Genomic DNA, 13,034 nt, shown 5'->3' on the forward strand with positions numbered 1-13,034 from the left:
ACAATTGTCGAAGAGCACGCAACTAAAAAATTGACAGTAGAATCCCTCATAGGCTTAAAACCTATTAAGCAAAAATAAATCAACCATTCAGAATTCAGTATTCCAAAGTTTGGAACGAAAGCGTAAAAATCTCCTAGAAAATTAAGTTTCCAGGTATTTAACAATAAATTTAGCCAATCATGAAAAATTTCCGCCGACACATTAGGTCAGCAAATAATTAAATTTAGTATTTGACTTTAGACAGTTTTTGTTTTAGGTCCTTCGCCCATGAGGTTTTCGCCCACTTGGTCCTTTGCCCATGAGAAAACTTGAAGCAGCGCACGAGTCAAATGCATTTATTTACATAGAGAAGTTTATTGACACCCAACAAAACAGGAAGCTGCGTACGATTCAAATGCTAGCTTTTACATGGACATGCTTATTGACAATTTAGTGAGGACTTCGAAAAGACTTTCAACGACTTTTTGAAATGAAACAAATTGCAAAATTAAATTTGAGGAGAACTACTAGTATTCTCTAAAATCAAATGCTCTGGCGTTAAAATAATTTTTGAAAACAAAAAAAAACACAGATTTTTTCATATGACAAAAGTATTTTTGATTATATCCTTACAAACAGCTTCTCAGCTCTCGATGTAAAAATGCAATGAAACCTACCTTACGCTTTAGTTTCTGTTGAAAATTTGAGAGTGGTCGGAGCTAACGTTTTGTGCATAAGGGTTTTGAAATACCTCAAATATAAGGTGGTGAACAATGCTGACCTCATGGAAAATCATCCAAAAATTGTTCACATCTGTAACTAGTTTATAACAAGTATTTGTTTCATGAAACTCAAAGTTTAGTTTGAATACCCAAGAAAATCTTGGAAGTTATTTTTCAAAGACGAAAACAAAAACCTGTTTCGCACAGCAAAAAAGCAGACAATGACAGAAAAAATAGAAACTAATTGTGCAGTATATCCTCTCAGTGCTATACAAACTGCAATGAAAAGAGCCGTGAACCTAATTTAAGTTAAAACCGTATGTTTTAACTAATATATGATGAACTAATAATGTTATAATTACCAACAAGACATCGATAAAAACTTTATCAACTCTAAACTTTAAATCTGCACTAAGCTTTTTAGTACTTTTTTATTCAACTGGCATAATTCTAAGAATTCAAAAATAGAAAAAATATAGTATGAAAAAATTTACTGTAAGTTTGGCGAAGATTTCGTGTTCTCGAGGATCATCATCATTTCTTGTCTTTAATCTAAATTCTTCACCCAAACCCATCCAAGTTTTGAACACTCTCCAATCAAATTTAAGACCATCAAGACTTTTTTTAAAATCTTCAACCCTATTAAATCCTTAAAATTATATTCAGTTATCTAGCTATCAAGCCTTCTGCTTGATCTAAAACCTTAAACTTTGAATCATCAAATTTGAATAACTCAACCAAATTATCAATGTTTCTTCTCTTAATTTTATTTTCAAAAATTTAAAGTTTGTTTCTTTCTTAAATTTAGATCATCAAGGCTTGCTTTGGATCTGTTAAATTTCATTTTAATTTCAATTCATTTCTTTAATTCAGAGTCTAATCACTTAAAACGTCGCTTCACTACCCAACCTTTTCGAACTACCCAATAATAAATGAAAATTTTTCCTTCAAAATCTCATCTTTTAAATGAAGCTAAACACTGAAGATTTTTGGTTACTCATACTTCACTGGAGCCTTACCTCTTACTTGACTCAGGCTTATAACAAACTTACGAGTTAGTAAATTCTGAAAATGTCTAATTATCTACTTGCGTTGTCTTGTGGGTTGGTTTACTATTCTACAACCCTTATAACGATACCCATTTAAGAAAGATTAAGTACCTAAAAGTACAAAACGCCACATAAATTTGAGATCCGTAAGACATCCTTCTACTTAATCTATAATTTCTCTCCACAACAAATCTTGACTTGCCACGACAATACGACCCGGAAAAACTGAAAAAAGTCCACAAAAACAAATTTCAGAGAATTAAATATCCTTTTACTGAATTGAGACACTGTCTCCTCAACTCATCTTGCCATGACAATAGGACCCGAGAAAATAGAATAAAACTCATACAAACACTGAGGACTAACCGTTCAGGAACTAGAACAATTGCCACTCGAACAGTGCGTCAATCAATCATCTGAACACTAATGTCAACATCCAGTTTGGCATAAAGCAGACGGCAATAGTGGACAGCTATCTCATCCAATACGATACGACCTTGTAACATCACTGCTTCAACAAAAAAGAAGATACATTAAGACAACAAAACAATCAAAAGAGAAAACTTTTTTTTTACAAACAAAAACAAATCTTAAATTATCGCGTTTCAAGGAAAAATTAAGCAATTTCAAAATTTGACACCTCATTCAAACGTAAACTCAAAAATCTACAAGGACAAGAAACAAACCAACAACCTAAAGAAGTTTTAAAAAACCATTTTGAAACAACGATAGCAACAACCTTCAAAAGTTAACGACGAAAAAAAATCAACTATATTGAAATACAAAAAAAACTTGGAATCAATCCATAAAAAGTATTGAAATTCAGTAACGAAATAAGCACTTCATAAAGTTTCATTCAGTACGACAATTATTCTGAAGATAGCTTAATCGAACCATTTGCATACAGCCCGATAAAAACCGATAACGCTGAAAAGTACAAATTTGTCATAACATCATAATAAAATTACTTCAAAGAAGCAACAGCACATGCAAAGAAGTGTTTTCAGATTTAAAAAAAAACGACAACTATATGACCATTATTTAACTAGTTTATGCAATATAAATTCACAATTGCACTCAATAAAATAATCAAACTTCATATAAAGTAAAAACAGATGACTTAGAATTAAATTGTTCAAAGTTTTTACCAACATATTTAATATACACAACACCAAAAATCACAATAAGCAAACTCAAAATTCCTAAGTGATATTCTTGCAAAAACCTACAGCTATGTCTCCCTATTAGATACAGAAGAAGCATTTTTTGTATCTCCACCACAAGCATCACGACCTACAGCACTAAGAACTGATACTTATTTTATTTTAACGACTCTTAGGTGCACTTCGCGAAAATATCATCGATACGGGAATGTCATCAAAAGTAAAAGTAGACCTCCAAAAACTTTTTCATGTTCTATAATCGAGTTTTTTAAATTAACTTAGACCTCATAAAATTTTCACGAAAACAATTTCATGCAACTTGTGACAAATATACAAATTTAACAGATGAATCATCTTTTATTTGGGACACTGAACAATGTAATGATGCTCTTATTATTAGACCGAATGATATTTCAAGCTCAGCAATTCAAATAGTTTCAGTCAACAAAGATGTTTTGAAATTTTTTACATTAAGAACAGATAAAAACACCTTTAAGCATAACACATTATTTCAAAATTGAACATGTATCACTGGTTTGATTTCAGCACATAGGCATACAAAAGAAAATTAACAGAAAAATGACGCTCTACCGACAAGATTTTTAAACACCTTCACTTTTTGCAAACGACGAAAGCGATGCCAGTGACAACACATCAAAGCAATGGATTACAGGCTTCCAACAACAAAGTTTAAATAGGACACATCGAAAAACAAGCCAGTTTGCAAACCATAATAATGATCTTTCAGCGAAAAAAATCACGATATCAACCCAACAAAAAACTCAGTCCAAACCGTCAATCACAACTTCTTGATCATATATATTACCATGGACAACCCAAAAGTACATTTTCACAATCAGTCAATTGTAATGATAAGAACGACACATTTAGATCACACTGGAAACTATTCAATTTTCCAACAAAATAAACGAATCTAACTGTATACTGAACGCATCAATAGATATAATCATAATCAATTCTCAGAAAATAAAGATTTTTTCGTAAACTTCAGCAACTTCTACATACATTTGATCGAAAGAAATAACAATGGTACGAGAATGATGAAGAAGATGAAATTTTTCAACCAAATAATTTGCCTCAAACTTACTTCAAAAAAAGAATTAATCACTGAGATTAATCACTAAGATCCCAAAGAAACAAAAATGTACACCACTAAGCCTTAATAAACAAACACAAAATCTGAAACGTACTCGAAACTACCAACCTGAAACACTGAAAAATGGAATACCGGTACCATAATCCTTACAACAACATGAAATCAGCAGAACTCAAATTAGAATTTCCGCCTAAAAACCCAAACAATCAGAATCACTTCGAGTGACCATAAATCCCAATCATATGGCTGAATGATCAATACCGTCAAATTAACCCTTCATTTTATTCACAGGAACAGACCCCGAATACTCAGTCGAAGATTATTTAAATGCTTAGCAGCAAACCTAATTTTGGACATAAGCGGGGAATATATCAACACAACTTCTCATCAGATTTAGATTCATGGACGTACATCACTAATACAAACCACACTCGACGGAAGCAGAAATCACACTGAAACTAAATAAATTAACCGTTTCAAAATTACTCAAACGAAAACTACAATCATAGAAAAATAGTTCCAGATCACGAAAAGATTCTTAAAATTACAGAAAAAAAATAGGACTACATTACTAGATCATCCCGAAATTTTTTCCAAATCACCATATCAAATACAAATCAATATTTCAAAGAATTCAAAGTGATTATATCAACGTAAAAGAAGCAAAACACCAAAACACCAACAAAAATTATTTCAAGAAGAGAGTCAATCTGAGAAAGAACTGAAACACAAGATTTTGAATGAAATGATGCTTACTGTAATAGTTCAGACAATACAGAGAAAACGACAGTGACAACGAAACTACATAACAGTTCATAATGCTAAAGGTTGAACATGATGATGAAACTCCCGTTCTGTCACACTACTAGCAAATTGACCGATCTTATAGCAAAACAGACAAACTAAACAGAAGTCAAACAACAGATGTACCACTTATAACACAACAAATAACAAACAAAAAAACCAATCACATGTACCAAATTGTGACTTCTACAGCAAACCCCATAAAGCTAAAAGTTGAACGTTATCACTTCTTTCAGGAGTCAAAAGAGTCAAGCTCAAATAAGCTCAAATAACCAACACAGCTTACTAACATCATCGCACTACCAATGTTGCAGGAAAATTCCGAGATACTCAAACCAGATTAAATTGGATAAAATACTCTTTCCAAACAAAAATCAAATTTTTGTTCAGACCATATGAAAACTTTGTAAAACCCAAGTCAACACTAATCAAAGACAAGCTGTTTTTAAGAAAACGTCACAACCACAAAACCAACTGAAGAAAACCTGACAAAAAGAAAAAACGTTATAAACAACAAAAAAGATTCTACCCGAAAAAACACTCAAAAATGTACTCCAACTGGCCTTACCCACCAGTAGAGGAAGCCCAGAACATGTTCTATAGCCGGCCTTATCTACCGCGCTAGAAAACGCTTAGAACACGATCCCACAATTTTTGCTCAGGGTGCCTCTAGGTTGATAAACTCTTTAAAAAACCGAACTAACTAAAAAGCTTCTTCAATAATAACTGATAAAATCACAACTAAAGTTGAACTACTAAATTGGAGAAACAATTTTTTAATGATTTTTCAGAGTAGTAGAACAGATATACATTTGACTGTATTTCAACTACAAAATGGCAAACTTAAAAGTTTTGCTTGCCTCAGTCACAACCTTCACTGGATATAAAGTATGGAGCAGACATTGCAGCAACGGACTCTATTGAAACAGAATAATGGCCAACTTACATAAGTATCTTTGTCACTTGGCGCTTCACTCCGAGAAGTCAATCGTTTGTCTTGCTACTCAATCAAAAAGAATGGATAGTTGAGAATGCATGTTGTCTCGCTCTAACTTGTGAAATCGACGCTTCATTAAAACAAATCTGCAAGTTCGATACGATCTCTCATGAATCACAACAATTCCCCAACCTCATCACATTTACTTCGCAGACTGAACCAATCTACACTCTCTATAAAAAATACAAAAAACGTTATATCCATCCCTCACGAGAAAAATTTTGAAGTAAAAAATCCTCAGCCCAGGATGGGTGGAGCCAGTTCAAAACTAGTATTCAATTTCAAATTTAATATTTCTCACTGTAAAATAAAAATAACTAACCAGTCTTGACTCATGACTGCAACTTGCAATATAAATTGTAAAGCTGAATCTATTCGTAGTTTCAGTGAGAAGACTTATAATTCAGATTAAAATCAAATGCTTTCTTCTCTCCTCTAATCTGGCAACAGTCAGTACACCTCTATATCTATTAAGACTAGAAAATATAAGATATGAGAATAAGATTAGGATTGGTATTACACTTAGGAGATGTGCGAACCTATCCCGCCGAAAAAGATAGCGTAACAAACAGACGGTGTACCCTTATCCGAAATTACTCTATAAGAGGGAAACCCGGACATAAAATCAGTTTCGATTTTCCAATATAGTCCTAAGACGCTTGCGCTTTTTTCCAAAAAAATCCTAACAACATTTTCAATAAAAAAATAGTAAGATTATTTTCTGACCAAGGAAACTGGAGAGGAAGGTAGAGCTCGAATTAGAGCTTAAAAAATGTAGTTTTTTCCTTGCTGACGAGCAAAAGGAAAAAAATTATTAGCTGTAATTATCGTTTTCTAGATTTAACTCTCTGAATAATTGTGAGTAGCCTTTTTTCTATAAGACAAAATTGTTTGATTCGCATTTCTATCAGAACTGAAAACTGATTAAATACTTTGTTCTACACTACAAAACAATAAAATCATTAGAAAACTATTGATAATGTGACAATAAATTCAGTGTCACAGGTGAACTGCATTTATCCAAGGGTTACCTTTCCATAAAATGCAATCCCTGGAGCTATCCCAGGAGCCAGACCTAGCCAGAGAAAAATCATGTCGAAGCTGTCGCAGGATTTATGAATCCAGGGCTTGTCAAATCCTTCCAACCAAAGAATTTTTCGACAAGCTAGGCTTGAACTGCCAGGTTTTTGATGAAACTTAACTTCTGCGCGGATACAAAAAATCTGAAATTTTTGGCCAAAAGTTTTTACTCACAAGCTAGTGATCTCTATGCAATGCAAATGATCCCTATGTAAACCCAAAACTCTCCAAAAATCAGTGATCCCTACTTATAAATAATGATCCGTGTGTAAAACGAACGAATCGGATGTAAAACCAATGATACCTTTGTATTAATGAAGATCACTATGAAAAACTATGTGTATCTAATTATTCCGATGTATGACTATTGATACCTTTGTGTACCAAATGATCCCTAAGTTCAACTAGTGATACCTATATATATTTTAACACCCTTTTTCTTAACGGATGATCCTTATAAAAAACAAATGATAGCTAAGTATAACTAATCATCCCTTTGTATAACTAAAGAGTCGTACTTACCAGCAATGACCCCTATATTTAACTAATGATCCCTAAGAACAGTCAATGGTCTTTACGTATAACTGAGTATGCCTAAAATTAAACTGTGATACTTATTCATAAATAATGAGCCCTAGGTCTACCAAAAGATCACTTTGAATAACATATAATCCCCACTTATAACCAGTGATCTCTTGGTGTACCTAAATATCCCTATGTATGCCAATTGATCACTATGTATAACTAATGCTCTCAATGTAAAATGAATGAAACCTATGTTTAACCAATGATACTTATGTATAACCAATGATCTTTTTGTATAACTTTTGATACTTTTGTATACCCAATGATCCCTAAGTATCACAAAGCTGTACTTAGATTTAACCAATGATCTCTATTTTTAACCAATGATCTCTAACCCTATAAATAACCAAAGTTCCTCAAGTTTAACAAATGAACGTATTGTATAACTAAACAATTTTATACGAAACTATTCATCCCTTTATGTAAGTATTGAACCTTCAAAACATCCAACAGTCTCTACGTATACCAAATTATGCCTATATCGAACCAATGATCCCTATAATTAAATAATAAGCCCGACCAAAAACTCGCTATGAACAACTACAGACCCCTATTATTAACTTATAATCTCAATGTTTACCTAATGATCCCTATGATTGCTTAATGATCCCTAGGTACAACTAAAGATCTCTATGTAAAACGAATAAACTCTATGTATAACAAATGATACCTACTTGTATTTTAAAAATGGATATGTTCAACCAGTGATCTCTAAGTATAACCAATGATCCCTCTGTATACTACTAACCCTATATGTGAATCATGATCCTTGTGTATAACTACTTAGTCCTCTGCTTAACTTAAGTTCCCTGTATATGACTAGTGATCCCTGTTTGCCTAATGGTTACTATGTATAACAACTGATATCTTTGTATACCGAATGATTCTCAAAAAAACTATAAAAAACAAAGATTGATATGTATAAGAAGTGTTCCCTATTTCTTACGGATAATCCCTATAAATAACTAATATACCCTAAAAATAACTAATGAACCCTTCATTTAACCAAAAATTCTTTGTAAAATTAATGATCCCTATATATAACTAATGATCCCTGCAAACAACTAATAGTCTCCTAGTACACCTAATTATGCCTATGTATAAACAATGATACTTTATTAAATACAATGAGCCATTTTTATACCAAAAGATGCTTGTGAATATCAGATGATTCCTGTGTAACACTAATTATCCATATGTGTACCTAAAGATCCCTCTGTTTTAAATAATGTTTCCTTTGTATTCTTTTGATACTTCTTTATAACTAATGATCCCTTTCTTAACGGATGATCCCTAAAAAGAACTAACTATCCCTAATTATAACTAATGAGTCCTTTGTATATCTAAAGAGTCCTAAGTAAAACTATTGATAACTATATATAACTTAAAATCCTTAAAAATATCTAATTATTTCTACGTATACATAATTAGGCTTATATATAACCAATGAATGATCTTTATGTTTGATTAAAGAGCCCTTTGTCTACCAAAAGATTGCTATGAATAACTTATGATCTATATAATTGACTAATGATCTCTGAGTATATTAATTGATCTGTGATCGCAGACTCGAACGACATTTTGACTGCGCTCGAAATCAGGTGATTAAAGATTCGCAGTCTGAACCGCGATTAGCAATGGTTGAGAAAACCGTCGCTTATTCGCATAATCAGAAGAAAACACTGTCGTTATCATGGTTTTTGACAAAACGCAGAGTGTCGGACAAAATACAACAGATTGCCCAATCGTGTTGTCATCTGCCGAAGACGTAGAGGACAGTTAAGGAAAGGAGCATGGCTCGAACGATATGAAAGTGCTGAAGAGCTCATCTCCAAGAAAATCATAAGGAGGGTGGAAGACGACACAGACAACGCCGGAAGTTATCAAGGTTGAATCATCCAGTAGTCCGCCAAGGGCGCAGGAGGCTGATATTTTGAGCAAAAGCAGTCTGATTAGGACACCAAATTTGATATTACGACGAGTATCAAACGGTGGATGTAATATCCGTGCAAAACGATTAGGAGTATGCCGGAGCCAGCGACCCAAAAACTATCAGTAGAGCCGTTGACTAAAGTTGAGTAAATTGCGTCGATAAAAATCGGAACGAGCAAAGAGGTCAGGCCTGAAGATTGGAAAGACGTCATCGTTGAAACCGCAGAATTGGCCATTACCAGTGGTGAGTCTAGTGATCCAATGGCCCTTGATGCTAGATCTGGAACAGCGAAATCGGCCAATACCAGTGGCGAGTCTAGCTATCCAATGACAACCGATGAACTGTCTGCCATCAGCATGACGGAAGAAGATTTCAAAAAAACTTAACTTTCCTATGAAGGGGAGAAAATAAATGAGATTAGATTTGCAATATTGTACCGACGGTACTAATAAAACGAATTTAACGGAGTTCTTGGAACTAAAAACTTTTACGCATTAAAATTGATAAACATTTTATGTTGTTGTCAAATTGTCGAAAGGGGAGTCTAGTAGAGACTAATTAGTAATGCCCAGGTCTTTGTTATAGTTAGCATGAACATAACGTAACGCCATTGGCGCTAGTTTTAAGTTGAATTCAAGTTGATCCTCTTGCGTCTCAGCTTAACATGTAACAACGAGGTTACTTTCTCAGATGATATCAAAACATTGCAGTAAAATTCCATAACACTAGCCGTGGGAGCCGCAAAATCCTTTATTTCGTAACAAGCTTTTCGAAATTTGTAAATTGGAGCAATTCTGCCTTAATAAGTATTTTTCCCTAGCAAGTTGATTTTATTTGAAAAACATTTTTGAATAAAGATAAGCAGTGTTTGACATTTTTTTTCTGTACTTGACGTTTTTGGTCATTGTTTGGCTTTTTTATGAGTTTCCCACCAATGTTGGGTAATTTTGAAAACAAAAGTTGATAATTTTAAAAATGCTGCAGCTTCTTGAGACTGAAAACTGAAACAGGAGTCAAGAAAATTGACCAGCATTGGCACGAATAAAAAACCCACTTAAACTGCAAACATGAGATGTGCTCATTGACAAAAGCTATGCTTTCGTTTCAACTTTTTCTACTCAAATACACAACTGCAAACCTGAGTGTCAATGCCAATCAAGTCATAAAAGCAGGAAGTAGTTAAGTTTTTTTACATTAAAATGTAGATTTTTTTAAATATCGAACCTGAAAATTCGAAAAGTAGCTGTAACTGTTGGGCATTTTTAGAATCAATTAGCTTCGTCATTATGCGCAATTCAAAACATATCGGCCATTATGCGCAAAATCGAATTAAGTGCAAAGTTTGCGGATTCGACTTACATTTTGCGGAATCCACTTACAGTTGCGGAATCCAGATCAACTAGCTATATTTGCATGTTGCGGAATCCGCAACAAAATAAAAGTGCCGATAAAATTTACGTTACAGTTATTTGTACGCGGAATCCACTGAAGTTTTGTCTGTAGAATCCACTAACATTTTGGAAAATATTTAAAGACTTGTCTCTGGAATCCAGAAATATACAGACACAAAATTGTGCGCCTATCCATTGCACAGTTTGGTCTCGTGTTGATTTTGATTAAATTCTTTTTTTCAAATTGCTATGAAGTTTCAAACATAAAATCGAATTATGCGCAAAATTTTCTGAAAACAACCTGAACTAACAGCGGGAAGCCTTAAAGCTCATGTTTTTTGGTTAGCTCGTTAAAAATTAGAAATTTGAACTCTCCTCATCTCAATATATTTGATTGAGTCGGCTAAGTTTTGCTCAAAAGGTCGTTTCGAAGAGATATTAACAGTGCTCAACCTATTTTGATTGTATCCGTCTTGAGTTTGACCATGCCTGGCCTATTGTTTGAATTGTTCTACCAAACATGGATATATTGTGACGCATACAATGACGCATGCGTAGACATTCTGCTCGACTTAAAACTGCTTTTCGACCGCAAAAATCAGTCATAAACATGCAGCTTTTTGATATTGACAGGCGAAATAGAAGGCAAGTTTGACCAGGTTTGAATGGAGGAAAATGTCAGAAACACTTTGAAGTAGAGATATCCGCTTTGACAAAAGGCTAAGGTCGCAAAACTTCTTTTTCATAAAAAGGTTTCAGTGGCAAAACTGCAATATCTTATTTCAAATAAAAATACAGTTGAGATTGGAAAATATTTGCGATGAATTTTGTATATGGTCAGCTATTGAATGCATTCTATTGATTGCAAAACTCACGTCAAAGTATTGACTTGAAATCAATTTGGTTTTGCCCGTCAATGTGAACTATTTGTTAAGTACCTCCTTCTCAAAGTTATGATATAACGTTTATAATATTTTTGGACTCTGTAGACTTTTTCAACAACATTTTTCTTAAAAACGTGAGTGAAACTAATCAGCTTAACGGCTTCAATTGATAATTTTTAAACTTGAATTTAGCAATTAATTCTGCAAAAAAGAGTAACTTTTTGTATTTTTTTGTTTTTTTTTTGAAGCAAGACATAATTTGGGTGTTTTAATTTTCTCGACCAAAAGTTTCTCCAACATTTAATTTTCTCCACCAAAGGCCAATCAATATATTCTTGTGAGCCATGCAGGCTTACAGAATATTTCGGATACCAATGTCCGATACCAACCTATAAGTTAAATATATTCATTATATTCGACTTTTTCGGGACTTTGTGGGTTTTTTACCTTATATTTTCAGACAATTCGGTCGAACTTTTCAACACCCCCTGTAATACTTTTGGTGCACCCTTTAACCATATACAAGGTATTTTAAACTAGTATCGGGCAGCTTGAACTAGTTAAATACCCTTAGAAAAACTGTCGATTGATTGTTAGAATAATTATTTACAAAGAATAGGTTTATTTCCAGTCAGTTAATTGAAACATAAAAAATCTAATTAAGCATTGAACAATCATTTGGCACTCATTCAATCAGACATCATGATTGGTTTGTTCTTGTTCGTGTAAGTTGAAACCGACCAATGAGATAAGAACTTATAGTCGTAGCGTCACTTGCAAATCGGCTGTTCTTTGGTGTCGTAACACACTTGGCATTCAACTTGACAGCACCAATGAAACACACAGTTGCATTCAACAGCAATCTCTCTTCGGATAAGTTCAAACTGCCCCGAGCAGCAGGATATTTCGCATTCTTTGTGGTTGGCTGTTTCCGAGGGGCACTCGGCTCCCGACTCCAGACACACCGCCTCGGACTCCATGCTAGAGTATACCATCTGGGTTTTCCTGGCTTGTTCGAATGGGTCATCGGTGGGCACCAAATTGGGAAGTTCGGTTTTGGAGGAGAACTCATTGCCAAGTTTCACCTAGCAAAAAATTAAGCGTAATACTTGTCTATAAGTTCAATAATTTCTAAATTCAATCCGTTTTTTCTAAATTAGTTGCTTAGCTCAAAACGCAATGAAATTTCGATAAACCGCGACAAAAAAGGAGAGAAAAAACCAATGCAACTTAATCAAATTTATCATCAGAGTTCGGCAAATTTTCACCAGATATTGCAAAGATAAAGGCTCCAAAAGCTAAGTTATTGGCGAAAGAAATGAGCTGGGAC

The 13,034-nt window shown here is 33.7% G+C and overlaps 1 protein-coding gene across 1 annotated transcript in view; it reads right to left on the minus strand.

Moving 5' to 3' along the window:
* Positions 1–12,330: 12,330 nt before the first annotated feature.
* The window catches only part of LOC134857040 (protein Wnt-2b-A-like), a 65,299-nt gene continuing 64,595 nt past the window's right edge, over positions 12,331–13,034 (minus strand). The window contains exon 5 of the mRNA XM_063873377.1: positions 12,331–12,789. Within this exon, the coding sequence (XP_063729447.1) occupies positions 12,475–12,789 (315 nt within the window). The 3' untranslated portion in view covers positions 12,331–12,474. The remainder of the gene's footprint in view (positions 12,790–13,034) is intronic.

The sequence above is a fragment of the Symsagittifera roscoffensis genome, chromosome 1 (assembly GCF_963678635.1).
Source record: "Symsagittifera roscoffensis chromosome 1, txSymRosc1.1, whole genome shotgun sequence".
Taxonomy (NCBI): Eukaryota; Metazoa; Xenacoelomorpha; order Acoela; family Convolutidae; genus Symsagittifera; species Symsagittifera roscoffensis.